This window comes from Capricornis sumatraensis, chromosome 6 (assembly GCF_032405125.1).
Source record: "Capricornis sumatraensis isolate serow.1 chromosome 6, serow.2, whole genome shotgun sequence".
Classification (NCBI taxonomy): domain Eukaryota; kingdom Metazoa; phylum Chordata; class Mammalia; order Artiodactyla; family Bovidae; genus Capricornis; species Capricornis sumatraensis.
Window position 1 is genome coordinate 68,357,227 of NC_091074.1, and position 19,815 is coordinate 68,377,041.

General features: G+C 40.9%; 1 protein-coding gene across 1 annotated transcript in view; it reads left to right on the forward strand.

The window, feature by feature from the left end:
* The window catches only part of RECK (reversion inducing cysteine rich protein with kazal motifs), an 83,295-nt gene extending 64,481 nt beyond the window's left edge, over positions 1-18,814 (forward strand). Inside the window, exons 13-21 of the mRNA XM_068974099.1 lie at positions 520-660; positions 1,493-1,681; positions 2,986-3,108; positions 5,461-5,632; positions 12,318-12,510; positions 14,057-14,267; positions 15,456-15,529; positions 16,364-16,519; positions 17,326-18,814. Of these exons, the coding sequence (XP_068830200.1) occupies positions 520-660; positions 1,493-1,681; positions 2,986-3,108; positions 5,461-5,632; positions 12,318-12,510; positions 14,057-14,267; positions 15,456-15,529; positions 16,364-16,519; positions 17,326-17,547 (1,481 nt within the window). The 3' untranslated portion in view covers positions 17,548-18,814. The remainder of the gene's footprint in view (positions 1-519; positions 661-1,492; positions 1,682-2,985; positions 3,109-5,460; positions 5,633-12,317; positions 12,511-14,056; positions 14,268-15,455; positions 15,530-16,363; positions 16,520-17,325) is intronic.
* Positions 18,815-19,815: the final 1,001 nt, after the last annotated feature.

Below are 19,815 nucleotides of genomic sequence, written 5' to 3' on the forward strand. Positions count from 1 at the left end.
CCCCATGGACTGCAGCACGCCAGGCTTCCCTGTCCTTCACTATCTCTCAGAGTTCACTTAAACTCATGTTTATTGAGTCAATGATGCCAACCAACCATCTCATCCTCTGCCACCCACTTCTGCTCCTGCCCTCTATCTTCCCAGCATCAGGGTCTTTTCTGTTGAGTCAGCTCTTCACATCAGATGACCAAAGCATTGGAGCTTCAGCTTCAGCATCAGTCCTTCCAATGAATATTCAGGGTTGATTTACTTTAGGATTGACTGATTGGATTTCCTTGTTGACCAAGGGACCCTCAAGAGTCTCGTCCAGCACCACAGTTTGAAAGCATCAATTCTTTGGTGCTCAGCCTTCTTTGTGGTCCAACTCTCACATCAATGCATGACTACTAGAAAAACTATAGCTTTGCCTATACAGACCTCATGAGCTGTCCATTTGTTTCAGATGTCATTAATTCAGACAATTTACAGACCTCTTCTACTCTTTTGGGTGTTTAAACTGATCTGTTTTTGTATTTTCAGGGCCAAGTTCTTTAGGTAACATTGTAGAAGAGGTGACTCATCCTTGTAACCCAAACCCTTGCCCTGCTAATGAGCTCTGTGAGGTAAACCGGAAAGGGTGTCCATCTGGTGATCCCTGCCTTCCATACTCTTGTGTTCAGGGTAAGAAGTGGGGTAGGGTGTGGGATGGGCAAGGGTATGTGCTGCTATTGTTTCTTTATAGCAGTTATCTTTGGAATAAGATTATTTTCTAAATTATGTTTTTCAAATAAACATGTATTATTTATGTAAGCAGAGGAAGACAAAAACATAATTTTCAGTAGTCATTTAGATTGTAAACTTATTGCACTTTCAAAACCAGATTCTCATAATGAGTCATAAGGTTCTTGACAACCAAAGGAAAAAAGAACCTTGGGCTAGTTTTTAAACATGGGAAGTAAAAAGGAAAAAAATATTAAATAAGCATATCTCAAAGGGCCATTTGTAATATTTGTATAATACTACATCCACTATAGCATCATAATAAATCTTGTTAAAATTAAAAATAAATGGGTTTTCCTTAAGTCCAATCAAGTATTCACTTTTCTTTGAATTTATGATGTGTCTTTATTCCATCACTAAAAGTTTTCTGACCAGATTATTCTAAAATTACTCTCAGTTGCCATGTTACATTTAAAAAAAATCTGTGATTTTAAAATATATTTGATAAGCCTTAAAAATTTTTAAGAACTACTTAACTTACAGCATTTTTGTAAGAACTGTTGCTAACTTTGGGGTATGTGTCCTTTAATCACCACCACTTCACAGACCGAACATGGAATTTTTGTTTGTTTGTGGCCAGTGAACCAAAGCAATTCCCTAGTTTAGTGAAAGTTCTATTATGTAATCTTTAGTGGCCACACAGTATCTATAAAACTATGTGAAGTGTATCTGATATCACAAAACAATATCAGGGAACAGTACCAGCTCTCTCAGCTCATTTTTGTCCCTACAGGCTGCAAATTGGGAGAAGCATCTGATTTTATTGTCCGTCAAGGGACACTGATCCAGGTGCCATCATCTGCAGGGGAAGTTGGTTGTTATAAAATTTGCTCATGTGGGCAAAGTGGACTCTTAGAAAACTGTATAGAGATGCACTGTATAGACCTTCAGAAGTCTTGTATTGTTGGAGGAAAAAGAAAAAGTGAGTCTTGAACTGTTTTGGGGGTTTTTTTGTATTGTTTTTAACACAAGATTAGTTGTATTAACTTGGTAGGGAGAACATTGGATGGGTTCTCACCAGAGAGTAAAAGTCTACAAATCAGATATTCTAGGGAAGAATACTTCAAACTCTACGGAACACAAGGACTTCTAAGGAACCCTCTTAGAAGCCTCATCAAGAAGGGACTACTAACAGCTGATAGTAACTAACACTTACTGAACTCTTAACTGTGTGCCAATACTGTGCTAAGTCTTGGCCTGTGTTATCTCGTTAAATCCTCCCAGTTGTTTGATACAGGTACTATGTAAGGAAGCTGATGTTTAGAGAGGTCACCCAGCTAGTAAATGACCAAAGCAGAATTCAGTCCTAGGCCTATTTGACAACAAAGCCCTTGCCCTCCACAGGCAAGGACACAGGTCTGCTCCTTCCCACCTCTTTCTCAACAGTTGTTCTCTGCTTTGCCCCATTCCCAGAAGTAAAACCCAGAGGTTGATATCATGGAAAGCAAAGGGATGGGAACTACACTGTTGGTTAGGGGTTAGGAGAGAGCACATTAAGAGTACTTCCCTGTTTGATCACCTTCTCTAGAAGTCTGAGGGTCTTGCTTTCTCATTGCTTCCTTAAACCATCTTTTGCTTATAGCCTTTAATAACGCTTCATATCAATATATAACCTCAAAAACTGTGAAAAAAAATACCACTTTTGAGAATGTGCTCCCCGCCCCACCTGCTCATTCTGCTACCTCTACATCCATCCTCCTACCCATCAACTAGAGTAGTTCAGCTTTTATGTGCCTCTTGTTCCACTCTTCTGTGTGAGATCTTACTTTAAGAAGAGTACTTTTGACTAAAAAGAGCTTGCAAATTTCTGCTTAGACCAGCAAGTCAGGTATTCATTGCTTAGTCCATATGCTAATTAGCTAAAATGTAACATAGGTACTTTGAATCACAAAACATCAGAAGATAAACTCATTCTTTCCATAAACTTTCACTGACTAAATACCTTTTCTGTACAAAAGAACCTGGGATGAGGAATTGAAATCATGCTTTACATGGTAAGATAGGAGAGAATTTGGAGCAGTCTAGTGAGATGAGCATATTAGGGGTTTGGAGGGGATATGGTGGGAGGTCAATATGAAAATACCAGTATTACAAGTTTAATTCCCTAGTTTATATATTCAGAAGTCATCTTTCAAGAATTTCTATTTTAAAACTATGTAATTTTTTATTTGTGATTTATTTATAAATTTATGACACAGATCAGTATTTTATTTCTCTTTCTCTTAGGTCATGGAACTTCCTTTAATGTCGACTGCAATATCTGTTCTTGTTTTGCTGGCAATTTGGTGTGTTCTACCCGCCTGTGTCTCAGTGAGCACAGCTCAGAAGATGACCGTCGTACCTTCACAGGTAACCGTGGTCATCCAGCAGCTTTCCTCATCCTCTGTACCCATTCTCCCTTGAAGGCAGCATCTCATTAACTGCAAATGTGCACAGTAAAGTAAATACGTAACCTGAGAGCAAGGTACTTTGCTCTCTGGATCACTTCCTCCTCTATAAATTGAAGGCATTAAAGTAAGTGGTTTCTTAAGGTCCTTTTGGAATTCCATAAGTCAAAAAGAACGGGGCCAGTGATTGTATAGTTTTAGTTAAATGGAAGTTTTCCACCTGCTGAAATAGCCATTTACCCCTACCATTATAGTCTAAAGTGTCCATGTATTTTGTAAATTTGCTTCTGTGTTTGTTTTTTTTAACCATGTTCTTCCTTGTCCTACCGTGGCTTACTGGATTCATATAGGCAGGGACCTCTATAAACAAAGCTACTGGAAGAAAAAGTAAAGACTATTTCTCCCAATCTAGATATAAAATCTAGAATTTAGATATGTCAAATCTGGGAGTTTTCTGGAATGTTGAAGGGTGATAACAATAGCAAGACAAAGACAAAGGTTGTAAACACCTTACATAGATTCCTTCCATTCGTAACTCCTTAGGGAGGGGGGAAAACAGGGAAGTAACTTGGGAAATTATTGTAATTTTAAACTTAATTTTTATGAACAGTTATGCTTCTGGTATTACGCTCACATCAGCCACAGTAAGTGACAAGGTTAGTGAGATGAGATGCTCTTTTCTTGAGTAGAAACTCCAGTTGTCAACAACCAGAGCATAGTTGCCAGTATTCACTGAAAGTGAAAGTGAAGTCGCTCAGTCATGTCCGACTCTTTGTGACCCCATGGACTGTAGCCTATCAGGCTCCTCTGTCCATGGGATTTTCCAGGCAAGAGTGCTGGAGTGGATTGCCATTTCCTTCTCCAGGGGATCTTCCCAACCCAGGAATCGAACCCAGGTCTCCCGCACTGCAGGCAAATGCTTTACCATGGGAGCCATCACGGAAGCCCCTCAGGGAAGCATAGTTGCCAGTATTCACTGGTATCTGCTTTTTTCCCAAATCTGGTTCTGGGCAAAGAGGAGTTAGGTAATTGCCCTTAAACCATTTCTTGCTGTTGCAGCAGCAGCTTGACTCTGAGTTGGTATTACACGTGGAATAGGGTAGAAAGAGAACAGAATAGGATTTACCAACCTTGTATCTCCAGCACACTGGAAATAAAAGGGAGATCAGAAACAAGAAGTGAACGCAGACTGATGGGGAAGTAGAGGCAGGACCAGCTCCAACCCATCCTCTATCCACCCCAATGAGAACCAGGGTTTGCTACTTTATTGTCTTGTTGTTGTCTATTTTTATTGTCTTGTTGTTTGTTTTTATCCTTTATCTGCTGTGCTCTGATGAGGACAATTCATTCTGCCTAGAGAAACTGAAAAATGATGTGGGATGAGAAATGAACTAAAGATTTACAAGGAAGACTTTTACTTATTTATTTACATCACAATGTTTTTAGAAGTTGAAGTTTACAACTAGCAGGACCCTCTTTCCCTGTAGTGTGTAGCCCCTCATGTCCTGGAATAAGTTACATTAATGAGTATTTAATGGGATTTCCCTGGTAGCCCAGTGGTTAGGACTCCACACTTTCACTGTTGAGGGCCTGGGTTCTATCCCTGGTCGAGGAACTAAAATCCCATAAGGCATGCAGCACAGACAAAAAAAAAAAAAAAGACTATTTAGCTAGCAGATTCTAAGGAGATTTTACTGGCCACAAAGTATACACATTTGGGGGGACTCAGGGCCCCAGTCCACACAGGACTCAGAAGGAGATGTTCATAAAAATTCTTAAGTTTTAAGTTACAATAACTTCCCAAGTTACTAACTTCTTGTTCTTCCTGCCTCCCTAAGGAGGTGGAAAGAACCTATGTGAGGCATTTACAACCTTCATTCTTTGTCTTGTCTTTTGGTATTATCCTTGAACATTCTGGAAATCCCCTAAAACCAGAATCAGACATCTAAATCCCAGATTCTGTATATCAGATTGGGAGAAATGTTCTTTACCTTTCCTACCCATAGTTTAGTTTGCAAGGATCTCTACCCCTGGGATCAAGATCTGGAAGCCCTCAGTTAGCAGGCAATAAATGGAACAAAGGAAAGTCGTTGTGCAGACAAATGGCTTTTCAGAACCTTCCCACCTTTAAAAACAGAGATGAAAGGATATCCCCCCTTCCATACAGCTCCCCTTCCTCCCCCAACCCCCCTGACCTAATGTTAAATTCTGTTTTAACCTGAGACCTCTGGCTGCTTGTCAGTGGTTTACCTTAATTAGAAAACAGAGGAAGGGGCCATACAGGAGCAATCGCTGAGGTGCTCTCCCCCTCCAGGTCTGCCCTGCAACTGTGCAGATCAGTTTGTCCCCGTTTGTGGGCAGAATGGACGCACTTACCCCAGCGCCTGCATTGCTCGCTGTGTGGGCCTCCAGGACCATCAGTTTGAGTTTGGATCATGCATCTCAAAGGATCCATGTACTCCTAATCCCTGCCCAAAAAACCAAAGGTAAGTCAAATGCCTCCTTGTCTTTTTCAACTGAAGGTTTCTCTATACCAGACAGTAAAAATACAAAGATGAATTAAGATACTCTCTCCCCTGAGAAGTTAGAGTCTCGAGGGAAAGATCCAGGTAAAGCTGCTTGGTGATATGCTGTGACTGGGGGCCCAGAGGTCAAGCAGTTGACACAGCCTGGAGGAACCTGAGAAAGCCTCTAGAGCACGTGGTAGTTAGCTGGGAAAACAAGAAGGAGACTGCCAGCAAGGTTTATGGTAGAGGAAAAGTGGTATTCATGAAGGCAGAGGGAGTAACCAGAGCAAATCTCATGGCTGCTAATGAGAGAGCATGGTGTATGCCAGAAGCTAGACCAGTTCTGTAAGACAGAAACAAAGTGTGAGGCAAGGAGAAGCGGCAGCTAAGACAAGAGAAATGGATGCATTCTTATTATTAGCTACTGATGCCTGGTAGTAATAGAAAATAGTCTACTTAAAACCTGCCTCCACTGTACAGATCGACCATGAGAAATCTCTGGAAGTGCACTTTCAGTATTTTATGAAGTTATTTGTTTAGGGACTCCTCTCTCTGTTGCTTCCTCAGGAGCTCAGAGTGCAGTTGACGTCACCTTAATGATGGATTTCTGCTTGTGATGGTCGCAGGTGAAGGGTACTGCTGATTCTCTTAGGTTTCAAGCTTCTGGAATTGAAGTTTTCACTGACTGCCTCAGAGAGCTGAGTAAGACACGTCCCAGCACCACAGTCCTTGCCTTTTGAAGGTTTTGTGGAGAATAAGCAATTGCTTCTCCATCCTGAAAACCTTGGTGCAGTATGAAGGGAGAGAAAGGCAAATTTTCTCTTGTGTTAAATTTATTTTAACAAATTTAAATTCTCTTTTACCAAAGAGAATTGGTCCCTGTCTAGCAAAGTTTACATCATGAAAACTAAGCCCAAAGAGTTGTTCTGCAAAGAAGATAGAGTGTTACGCATAAGAAAACATGATAAATAAATCAAAAGTATAATATAGTTGTGTCAGGATGTAGAATTGAGAGTTGTTTTGGTATCTGTTTATCTGCTTGCTTCCTTCTATTTGGTAACCTTTCTGAATAAGATTGACTTGCTTTTATAATAAAACCACAAATCTCAAAAATGGGAAGGCCTGGCTGGGTATAATACAAAATCAATATAAAAGAACAGTTTGAAAAATACAACTACATGAAAATGAAGTTTTTCTGCATGGTAACAAATGAAAAACTAAGAGAAATCTTAAGAGAAAAGGATTTCAGTACAATATCTGATAATATAAAGAACCCCTACAAATCAATATGAAAAAGATGAACAACTTAATATATTAATAAAAATAGACAAAGATCTATAACCAGTGGAAAATGGACCAAGGACATAAACATAGGAAAAGAAATACAAATGCTTCTTAAACACTTAAAAAGATGCTTTTATTAGTTGGGGGGAGCAACTCTAGCTACTGTATACAAATCCCCAAATATCAGTACTTCTACGTGGTGGAAGTTCAAATACAGTCCATTTGGATTGTCAGCAGGTGCCTTTCCACATGTGATTCAGAAACTTAGGATCTTTCCATCTAGCAACTCAGCCAGCTCCTATAGCCTCTAGTCCTCCTCTGTCAGGCAAATAAGAGAAGGGAGATGATGGAGGTTGCTCCTGAAAAGCTTTTATAGGCCAAGTTAAAATTCATCTTTACTTCTAGCCACATTCCATTGTCTAGAACTTATTCATTTGGCCAACACTTCCAGGGAGACTGGGGAAATATAATCCAGATGTATGCCCAGGAAGAAAATTAAATGAATTTGATGAATGAGCTCTAGCCAATCTACCACAATGCTTAACCTCTCTCATATTAAGAGAAATATAAATTAAAACTACAGTTGTGTACCATTTTCCATCTACCAGATTGGTAAAGATAAAAAAGTTTGATAACAAAATATAGGGAAATAGGCACTCCCATACAAGAGAGGATTGGGGCAAAGATTGGTACCTCCTCTATGGAGGGCAGTTTGGCCAAGCATATCAAAATTTTAAGTGCACATGCTCTTTGAATCAGCATGTATAAATGCTTGTTCTTATATAAAATATCTCTGGAAGAATGAATAAGAAGTTGGTAATAAGTGATTACCTCCAGGGAGGGTGGCTGGGATACAAAGAATAGGCAGGAGACTTACTTTTCATTATATACAGTTTTGTCTTTTCATTTTCTCCATGGGCTTGTATTATCTGTTCAAAAAATAGTTGTTTAAAAAATAGAAATTTGAAAATAAATGAAGTCATATTCATTCATCAAGTATCTCCTGTTGTACTGGTCTTTCTAAACACTAAGACACAGTAGTCGACAAGACCAAGTCCCTGCCCTGATAGTGTTTATTGTAATCTGTTGCCCCCTCCCTGATTCTCAGCCTTTCCTGTTGATCCTCTTATTTCTGTGTATTCAAATTAGTAATGTTTTTCCTTCCAAAATTACCAAATTTCTCGTGATATTCTTTGTCCTCATTCCTTCATGTTAATAGATAGTGAAGTTCTAATCTTCTTTTTCATTTCTCTTCAAATGCCTTAAATTTCTATAAAATTATAACTTAATGCATTCCAATTTCTTTCTTCTAGTTTTTTTGAGATAGACTTGACACGTAGCCCTGTATAAGTTTAAGGTGTACAGCACAATGATTTGATTTACATGCATCATGAAATAACTACCACAGTAAGTTTAGTGAACATCTATCATCTTAAAGAAATAGAAAAAGAATTTCTTCTTGGTGCTAAGAGCTCTTGGGATTTAGTCTCTTAATAACTTCCATATGTAACTCTCAGCAGTGTTAATTATATTTATCATGTTGTACATTACATCACTATGTTATAACTAGAAATTTGTTACCTTTTGACTCAGTTCAGTTCAGTTCAGTCATTCAGTCATGTCCGACTCTGCCACCCCATGGACTGCCAGCATGCCAGGCTTCCCTGTCCATTTGTCACCAACTCCCGGAGCTTTCTCAAACTCATGTCCATTGAGTTGGTGATGCCATGCAACCATGCAACCATCTCATCCTCTGTCGTCCCCTTCTCCTCCTGTCTTCAATCTTCCCCGGAATCAGGGTCTTTTCCAATGAGTCATTTCATCACATCAGTTCTTTCAATGAATATTAAGGACTGATTTTCTTTAGGATTGACTGGTTGGATCTCCTTGCAGTCTAAGGGACTCTCAAGAGTCTCCTCCAACACCACAGTTCAAAAGCATCAATTCTTCAGCACTTAGCTTTCTTTATGGTCCAAATCCCACATCCATACATGACTACTGGAAAAACCATAGCTTTGACTAGACGGACTTTTGTTGGCAAAGTAATGTCTCTGCTTAATATTCTGTGGTTGGTCATAGGTTTTCTTCCAAGGAGCAAGCGTCTTTTAATTTCATGGCTGCACTCACCATCTGCAGTGATTTTGGAGCCAAAAAAATAAAGTCTCTCACTGTTTACATTGTTTCCCCATCTATTTGCCATGAAGTGATGGGGCCAGTTGCCATGACCTTTGTTTTCTGAATGTTGAGTTTTAAGCCAACTTTTTCCACTCCTCTTTCACTTTCATCAAGAGGCTCTTTAGTTTCTCTTTACTTTCTTCCCTAAGGGTGATTTCATCTGTATATCTGAGTAAGTAAAGTCACTCAGTCGTGTCCGACTCTTTGCGACCCCATGGACTGCAGCCCACCAGGCTCCTCAGTCCATGGGATTCTCCAGGCAAGAATACTGGAGTGGGTTGCCATTTCCTTCTCCAAGGGATCTTCCCGACCCAGGGATCGAACCCAGGTCTCCCGGATTGGAGGCAAACGCTTTAACCTCAGTCTTGATTCCAGCTTGTGCTTCATATAGTCCGGCATTTCTCATGATGTACTCTGCATTTAAGTAAAATACACAGGGTAACAATATACAGCCTTGACGTACTCCTTTCCCAATTTGGAGCCAGTCTGTTGTTCCATGTCTGGTTCTGACTACCTTCATCTAAGTCTCCCTCCCCTCACCCTTTGTCTCTGGCAACCACATATATGATCTTTTCCTATGAGTTTGTCTGTTTTAAAGTATAATTGACCTACAACTCTGTGTTAGTTCCTGGTATAAACATAGTGATTCAGTATTTCTATACATTTTGAAGTAAGTTTAGTTACTATCTTTCACCATATAAGGATATTACATAATTATCAACTCTGTTTTCCATACTGTACATTTCATACCTATGATTCATTTATTGTGCAACTGGAATTTTGTACGTCTTGGTCTTCCACACCAATTTCTCTCCTCTCCCCACTCTCCCCCACTCTGGCAATCACCTGTTTGTTCTCTGCATCTACACATAGATACAGGTACACATAGATACATTCCTTTACAATGTTCGTTTCATTTTTTATAGTCCACATATAACTGAAATCTGTCTTTCTCTTTCTGTCTTATTTCACTTTAGCATAGCACTCTCTAGGTCCATCCATGTTGTAACAAGATTTCATTCTTTTCTATAACTGAATAATATTCCATCCTGTGTGTGCACATGGGTGGCATCAATCACATGCACACAGAAGGGTTTCCTTTTCTCCACATCTTCACTGAGACTTATTTGTTGTCTTTTGGATAATAGTCATTCTGACAGGTATGAGGTGATGTCTCATTGTGATTCTGATTTGCATTTCCCTGGTTACTAAGGATGTTGAGCATCTTTTCCTGTGCCTTTAAGCCATCTGTATGTCTTCTTTGGGAAAATGTCTCTTCACATCCTCTGCCCATTGTTTGATTGGGTTGCTTAGGGTTAGGGGTTTTTTTGTTTGTTTGTTTGCTTGCTTGTTTGTTTTGATGTTGTGTTCTTTGAGTTCTTTGCATATTTAGGATATTAACTCCTTATCACATATATCTTTTGCAAATATGTTCTCCCATTCAGTAGGCAGCCTTTTCATTTTGTTGGTGGTTTTCTCTGCTGTGCAAAAGCTTTTTAGTTTGATGTAGTCAACGTTTGTTTATATTTGCTCTTGTTTCCCTTTCCTGAGGAGACATACCTAAAAAATATTACTAAGACTAACGTCAGGGAGCATACTGCCTGTGTTTTCTTCTAGAAGTGTTATGGTTTCAGGTTTTACATTTAAGTCATCAATCCATTTTGAATTTATATTTGTGTATGGTATGAGAAAGTGGTCCAGTTTGATTCTTTTACATGTAGTTGTCCAGTTTTCCCAACACAATTTATTGAACAGACTATCTCTTACCCATTGTATATTCTTGCCTCCTTTGTCATAGATTAATTGCCCATAAAAATGTGGGTTTATTTCTGGACTCTGTTTTGTTCATTGATCTATGTGTCTGTTTTTGTGCTAGTACCATATGGTTTGATGGCTATAGCTATATAGTATAGTTTGAAATCAGGGAGGGCTCTGTTCTTCTTTCTCAAGATTGTTTTGGCTATTCAGGAACTTTTGTTTTTCCATACAAATTTTATAATTATTTGTTCTAGTTCTATGAAAAATGCTATTTGTATTTGATAGGGAGTGCATTGGATCTATAGATTACCTCGGGTAACTGTCATTTTTAACAATAGTTCTTCTAATCCATGAGCATCATATATCCTTCCACCTGTTTGTATTGTCTTCAGTTTATTTTATCAGTGTCTTATAGTTTTCCTTAGTTATTTGTGCTTATAAATTGGATTGTTTTCTTAATTTGTCTTTACATACATACTAATTTTCAATCTCATCAGAAAAGGTAGCCATAGGTAGTAGTAGTGATGGTGGTGGTGGTAATTTCGTGTAAAAAGAAGTAATTTCCTTTGAAATTATAGGATGTTAGCTAATATATTCTTCCCCTTTTATGTTATAGATGAATATTTGTGTATCCTATTATTTTAAATACCCCGTAAAAGTTAAACATTTTCTTAGGTCTTGTCTTCTTACAGAAAATTATAAATACCCTTTATAGAAATGAGAGAGGCAAAGAAGTCTAAAGAAGAAAAGAACCATCCTCCCTATCCCCTCTGAAGAAGTTCAGAGATTGAGAATGAAGCCAGATCCGGGTATTACTAGGAAAACCCAGCTTCATGGGGTGGCATTCTCTCAGTGATTCACAACCAGCCAGCATCAGGTCTTCAGCCTTATAAACACAGAAGCCTGAAATTTTCAGCATATGCTGTGAAGTTTTCTCTTAAGATAGACTCATATTAGCCAAGCTGATAATTAAGTCCCTGAAAAATGCTTCATTTATTATTGATAAGAACACCTCCAGCATTGGACCCTGACCTGTCTGGTGGTCTCGTATCATGCCTCTTCCACCCTGAGCACCCTTCGCTTCTGCCCTCAGGGCCCCCTGCCCTCTCCCCCAGCACCATAGGGTCTGGGGCATCACATGCTTGCTCTGCTACTCCCTCTGACTGGCAGGCCTTCATCCTTGGGGCTCCACCTCCTCCATGAGCTTTCTCCAGGCTCCCCAATCAGAATGACTCATTCTCATGAGCATTTGGCATGTGGTTTTCTACCTGAGGGCCTGCTTTACATGCATGCTCGACTCCCCAGTCTCCATAAGCTCTCAGGCACAGGGACTGTTTCTGATTGCTCTCTTACTTTCTCTTCAGCCTCCCGTGCCCCACCACTGCCTGCCAGCCCCGCTATAGTCTCTTACAACATTGACTCATGGTGCTGCATTTGTGTTTTTCAGATGCATACCCAAACCACAAGTCTGCCTGACGACATTTGATAAATTTGGATGTAGCCAATATGAGTGTTTGCCAAGACAGCTCACCTGTGACCAGGTCCGAGATCCTGTTTGTGATACAAACCACATGGAGCACAGCAATCTCTGCACTTTGTACCAGAGAGGGAAAAGCCTCTTATACAAAGGCCCGTGCCAGGTACTACTGTTGGCCTGACAAGCCCAAGTACACTGAGCATGAAATCAGCTTATGATCTTTTACATGTGAATCAGCAGTGAGACCCCCATTGAGGGTCTTCTGTGAATCCCATCAAGTCTAGAGCACTCAGTCCTCTATCAAAAATGAACTATCTGAGGCTGGCTTTTCCTCCTAACACTGGAGGGCCCCCTTGCTCATGACCCTTTGCACCTCTAGTGTACAGAGCAAAAAGAGAGGCTTCTTGACACCAACCACTAGAAAAGAATTTAAAGCCTTGCACCCCTGGCATGAGTCAGCAGCATCTTCACTTCCCCTAGTTCTGTGGGCCCAGAACTGTTTCGTTAGAAAACCGCACAAACAAAACTAATAAAAACGAAAGAAAACAGCCCAAGAAGAATGTGAGGGAAAACAACCAAGAAAAGAGCTTTTCCCCCACTCTTTCCACTGAAGATCTACCCAGGGTCCTGAAAACTGACTGAAAACTTCTCTAAAATTTAATGTCTTTTTTTTAAGATATTTTTTAGATTTATTTAGAATTTTATATTTACTTAGTATAATTTACAAGATTAGGCTTTGTCTTATATAATTCTTTCTGTATTTATTTTTAATTGAAGGATAATTGCTTTACACCGCTGTATTGGTTTCTGCCATACATCGACATGAATCAGCCATGGGTATACATATGTCCTGTCTCTTGAACTTCCCTCTCACTTCCCACCCCTTCCCACCTAATATATATAATTTATTTTATTTTAAAACTTAATGTCTTCATCAGTTTACTTTAGTCTTTGAGGGTTGTGAAATTGGTATTCATGTCAAAAAATAACCCTGAGGACAACCCCACTGACACACCAGTGATCTGTGTGCTGGGCTGTCTGCCTGGAGGAAGCCCAGCCTTGGACCAGCAATCCCTGCCCACAGCCGGCTGACACCTGACATGCTGGCTTCTCCTTTCCTGGTTTTCACTAAAGAAAAGTCCCTTCAGCTCATCTCCCTGGGCTTGTTTCCCCTTAGAGCTTATGTTCTAAGTGCACTGATACCTTTACTCTGAATTCCCTCTTGTTGGTCCCTCTTCCTGGCTTCAGGTTTTCTCTTACATGTTCTGCATGGATGCAGAGTCCGTCTGCTCTCCTCATCTCTCCTCTCTTCCCTCTCTATCCTATTGTTCAGTCGCTAAGTCGTGTCTGACTCTGCAACCCCATGAAGCAGTGTGAAATGATAAGGCCTCTGAATTTGCATCAAGATTGGTCTTGTTTTCTTCTAACAGGCTCTTCTGGAATAGTGGAAGTCGGGAGGAAGGGAGGCTTTTTATCTCATATCAGTTCTCAGAGAATGAACACCCAGGTCCCTGAGAGGCTGAGAAAAGTAGTCTCTTCAGTCAGTCTTGGGATGGTCCTGTTGCCCCTAACCCCACGCCTTGTTTAGCAGCCTTTTCAATGTCCAAGAATTTATACTGTCTTTTCTCCTTGAAAGTAGGGAGACCTATTCTTGGTTAGGAAAAGTGCCCCTTAGAAGTTTACAGCTAAGTATGCTTTCTTGCCCTCAGCCTTTTTGCAGGGCCCCGGAGCTCATCTGTGGGCACAACGGGGAGACCTATAGCAGCATGTGTGCTGCCTACTCGGACCGGGTGGCCGTCGATTACTATGGGCCCTGCCAGGCTGTTGGGGTCCTCTCCGAGTACAGTTCTGTGGCTGAGTGTGCTGCTGTGAAGTGTCCTTCACTCTCAGCGACTGAGTGCAAACCCATCATCCCACCTGGTAGGCTGGCAGTGCCGGGCGTGGGGCAGGGGTGGAATTGGGAGGATTTGCTTATCTGTCTTCAGAGAGTGAGTCACTAAGAATAAAGCTGACTTAAGTGTGTTTAAACTTCTCAGAAAGTCTTGACTCCACCTAATGCTGATTGGATGCATTTCTCTGGGCTGACCTTAATAAGTAGTGGATCTATCTTAGACATCATCTGGTCTAGTGGTTTTAAAACAATATGGAAAACTTATTTCAGTCTTACCTCAAGCACCAATAGATAAACAGCAATATTTAACTGCTAGAATTATGGTTATTAGTTCAAAGGCATAATGTTTGCCTGTTATAAAGTTAATGAATAAAGAATTGGACATTAATGAACAATTGAAGTATTTTTGATGAACACAAACATTTTAAATTGAGAAAAACAATATAGTTGTTGTCTTAGACTGGCCTTAACGTCTAATTGAATTGTTTCAGTTGCATATAATCAAGAAGTCTTGTTTCAGACAGGCTATTATAAGCAGTAACAGTTTTCAAACAGCTTACCTTTCAGTTTCATACTCTTCGGTTAAGCAGAGGTACCAGAAGAGGCTTTATCCCAAGTCTGCACAGAACAGATTACCTGGAGTCTAACAAGCTCATTCCTCTGTCCAGAAACTCAGCAAATGTTTCTTGAGCATCTACTATATCCTAGACAAGTGTCTCGGTGCTAGGGGCACAGTAGTGAGTGAACAAAGCCTCCTTCCTCCTGGAGACCATGGTCTGGCATGTTATTATTGTTTTTTTAACAGTTAAATAACTTTTAAAATTCAGTTTGAATCAAACACCCATGGGCTCTCTGAAACACTTGCTCCTGCGTTTTGCCGACAGGAAACACTTGCCTGGGACCACACAGTGAGCTCTGGGTAGGGCAGGGTCTAGGCCCCGAGTCTCTGGAAAGGCCAGCTCTCCCTGTGCTGCCCACAGCCACAGCTGCCCTGCCTGAGAAGTGGCGCAGGAAAGCAGGAGTGGAGGAAGGATTTTGGTAGATGTGTAGATCATTAGACTCCAGGTTGATCAGGGAAGATATCTGAAAGCGCAGTCATCAGGAAGGACTTTGGTAACTTTCCCAGCACAAACGGAAGGGCTGGTAATTTCACCAACTATTTTGAATTTTCTTTATTTCTAATTCTGAACACAAACAGAATGGTTTCTGTTATACAGGTGCTTGTTGCCCATTATGTGCTGGAATGTTAAGAGTTTTGTTTGACAAAGAAAAACTGGATACTATTGCTAAGGTAAGTTGCTTTATGTGCCATGTACTATTGAAACCTTATTAACGAACTTGTCAGTAATCATACAGACAGAATGTGTCATCCCTTTCATAGATGAAGAAACTAATTTGCAGAGGAACATCTTGCCCAAGGCCACACAGTAGCTCCCAATCAGGAGGACTGGGCTTTGAGCTCAGGGCATCTGCCTCCCCATCCTGTGCTCCTTCCCTGTACAGCCTGGCTGTGCAGTGACCTTGCTCTGCAACCAGGTAGCCTGCACTTGCTTAAAAAAGGTCTCCTGCCAGCACAGTGAGCAGAGTGAGGGCTGGAGCCAGAGCCAGGCAGCCAGCAGCTGGTAGACTCCCAGATAGTTTCAAGGTTGCCTGCCCTCAGGTGGTCCCCATTCCTCTGGGGGTATGTCCAGAATCGACCATCTTCCCGTGATGGTTTTGCCCCTTTTCCTTTTTTGTACCATTACTTTTGCTGCTTACTCTTGTGAAGATGAGATTGCAGAAGTGTAGCAACCAACACCTGCCACTACCTAAAAAAATTACACCCGTTTCAATGAAAACAACTGTATTTTTACAGGAAGGCTTTAATTATTTCCCCATGGCATCCAACTCAGAACTGTCCCTTAAAAAGTGCTCCTGGTGAGAGTGTTTATGTCAGCCAGAAAACTCAGCAGTCAGAAAAAACCCTACTGGAATGGGTTCTGTGGATTTTTAGAATTCATCCAGCAAGGCCCTGCCCCACACTTAGGATTAAAAGAGCCTTCTTGTTTTAGGTAAGGTAACAAGGAAGCTTAGGCAGTAGTAAGGAATTCTTTTTTCAGGTAATAGAATTGTTTTCTCTTTCTAGGTTACAAACAAAAAGCCAATCACAGTTCTGGAAATACTTCAGAAGATCCGCATGCACGTGTCTGTCCCACAGTGTGACGTGTTTGGGTACTTCAGCATTGAGTCAGAAATTGTGATCCTTATCATTCCTGTGGACCATCATCCAAAGGCTTTACAGGTGAGGTCAGCACGCGTTGTGCAGCCATCCTGTCACGTTGAATTGGGAGGAAAGTACGGCAGCTCTGAGGACAGAGCTGCTCCAGGGGAGGGGCTTCCAACAGAATGCGGGGGAGGGGGAGGGGGTGAGGTGCATGTGCTGTGACTCAGAAGGTGCAGACAGGAAAGGTATCTGCTCATCTTGCAGATGAGACGGTTGAGGCCCAGGGAGGGCAGGGACAGGTGCCAGCCACTCAGTGACAAGGCCAGGCCTGTCTCCCAAGGGCTGTGCTCCTACTGGGGAGGAGGAGCCCACCAGAACTGATCTGATGGGCCCCGAGTTTTCTTCCTCATAATCTAGAGGTGAACCTCACTCAGGAGGCACAAGTTTCAGCATCAACATAGGAAGGTTCCAGTGACAGGAGTGAATACAGCGGTTTCTAAGCTGCCACAGTGAGGAAGCTCATTCTGTCTCAGCGCTCTCTTCTCCTCCTGATGTGTAGGTGGCCCTGGAGAGGCCAGTCCCTGTGACTGTGTTTAAGCGTGAAAAGATAATGTCTAAACGTGAAGAAGGGGTGAACAGGATTGTGGGGAAAGAAAGGGCAGCGGCTGTGTGGGTCATAGCTTTTTTTTAAAATTTGATTTCCATTGATGCTGTTATTATTTGTGTAATAAATTAAGACTTTATTAGAATATTACTTTGCTAAAAAAAAAAGGATAAAGAGAAGACGTATTCCGTGTGTTGGGATATATGTGGAATTTGTCTGACTTGACCTTTTTCGTGGGTTCTGTGACTTATATTAAAAGGATCTGATTATCCTCTCCCAGATTGAGGCCTGCAATAAGGAAGCAGAGAAGATCGAATCTCTTATCAACTCTGACAGCCCCACTCTGGCGGCCCACGTCCCTCTGTCTGCCCTGGTCATCTCCCAGGTGCAGGTCTCCAGCAGCATGCCCTCAGCCGCCCCAAGGGCCCGGCCTCCCCATCACTCCCGCCTCTTCCTCCTCAGCCTGGGCCTCACCTTCCACAGGGTCTGGAGACACAACTGATGCCCATGAAAACTGCAAAATAGTCCTTGATCTAATTTTCTTACTTTGGAAAAAACATATAGGACTGCTGGTTTGTAGTTGAATAGTGGCCAAGGCAAAGCACTTGTCACCTCTAACCTCTGTTCACCATACAGTATTTTTCTTAATTACCAGTATTAGTAAGGATTTTGCCTTGTTTCTACAAGTGTTACAATATATTCTTCCAAATACTAAGGAAAAGAGGATGTTTCCTTCTGGTGGATCACTGACTGCCTTACAATTTACATTTTGCTCGTTAAATGGGTCCCCCACCCAAAACAAATTATATATCATTGATAAATGAGATGATCACTTTTTAGAAAGACAGCTCACTTTAACTATGGACTTCGTATCACAGAAACTTCATTTCAGAGTTCTTCCAGTATTAAGGTGCCCCTAGTGTGTGTGTGTTTGTTTACAGATAATTCCCTACTCTGTCTAGAAGTGAGGAGTCACAGTGAAGAGCCACTGTATTAGAGTATGAGAAAAAGATAAGGCATCTTTGGAATTATCATATAAGTCATCAGGCAAATTTAATTTATAGAAATCTAATTCAGAATCCATTTAATGTGTTAAGTAAGCAAAAGTAGGCTAAGTAAATGGCACTCACATGATATATTGTACCTAAGTGATAGTCTCAGTGGTTCTTAAAGTGTGTCTGTGACTTCTGTGAAAGGGAGAAGTTATATTGCATCAAAGCATCTTGTATTATGCATTTTTATATTAACAGATGTATATCTTTTGGTATCATCCAAGTTAAATGTTGAGTTTTTAAACATTAACCTTTAAACCAATTGCTGCTACTTATGTAATTGCCAAAAAGTGAAATAATTAGTAGTTCATGTAAATAATACATGATTTTTCTATTTTATTATGAAGAAGGTGAATAGCCATATTTGTAAAATGACAATCATGTGTGTTAACCCAGTACTTTCCGTTCATGAAGATACATTTGTTTTTTGTGATATGCACAATGTAGGTAAGTGTTCTGTTTTTCTTTTTTGATACAGATTTATAAAGAAGTGTGGTTTATATATTTAAAAGTGTCAATCTAAGTATTAAAATGTTTGCATGTTGTCTAAGAAATTGAATACTTTGAATGTGTTTCACAGTTTTAAATAAGCTATTCAGTGTAATACTTCTTGTTTATATGCACCTAAACTTAGAATTTACATGAGGTGTTTTTCTCAGTGTTATATATATGTACCCTCTGAAGGATATAGGGTTATGCTTATTATACCAAAATGTTGTTTAAAAGTGGGCACTTAAAGCTTTCAGAATTTCTCAGTGCTGATGTAGCATGTTTGTTGCAATTGCTATAAATCTCTTCAATGCAATATACTGGAAAGCTTTTCTATTTTAATAAAATAATTTTATATGATTATGTGTATTTCTAAGCAAAGTGCACATTTACAATGAAACTACTGATCACTCTTCAGCGAGCCATGTCCTTTGCTCTGAATAAGAAGTTATGGGAGTGTGATTACTTCAAAAGTGGGAAAACAGAGCAGCTGGGACAGAGCTGGTCAGAACAGACCCTGGCATGTTCTTGGCAGAAGGGTCAAGGACAAAGACCCCGGCTTCTTCAGGACAGAGAGCTTCAGGCACTCTAAGACCAGGAGTAGATTAGGCAGTCCTTTTGCCCACTGGTTCAACCCCAGCTTCTTCAGGACTGAGAGAGCTTCAGGCACTCCAAGACCAGGAGTAGGTTAGGCAGTTCTTCTCCCCACTGGTTCATCCCGATATTTCAGCCCTATGGTATATCCTAGAACAGAGTGAACTTTGCACTGTGGAGACAGAGCCAGCTAATCAGGGCCTGAGAGGTTCTGCCAGTCAGCTGAGGCTAAGGCCCCCAACCTCCATCTTGCTCCTGCCACATGTCTGCTGTGCTTCTTCTCTTTGTGCTTCACTCCAGGACCCACGCAATGTCCTCACAAAGGGAAGAAGGAGATGAAGGAAACCACAACTGGTGGTTAGGTCTCTGCTCAGAAGTGACGCTATCATTTCTGCCTACGGCTAACATCCAAGCAAGTCACGTGGCCGCCCCTGACTCCAAAAGGTAGTGAGGAACATACCGTCCTCTTGTGTATGTGTGTGTATCTGTGTGTTGAGGGGAAGAAGGGAAGAAGCTGGGGCAGACCATGAGTATTTTAAACAATGATACAGTCTACTGCAGAGGCCCTTTCTCATCAGGATAGGGCAATAGCCAGGAATGACTAAATTTCTTATTAAAAAAGCAGTAGAAGTTTT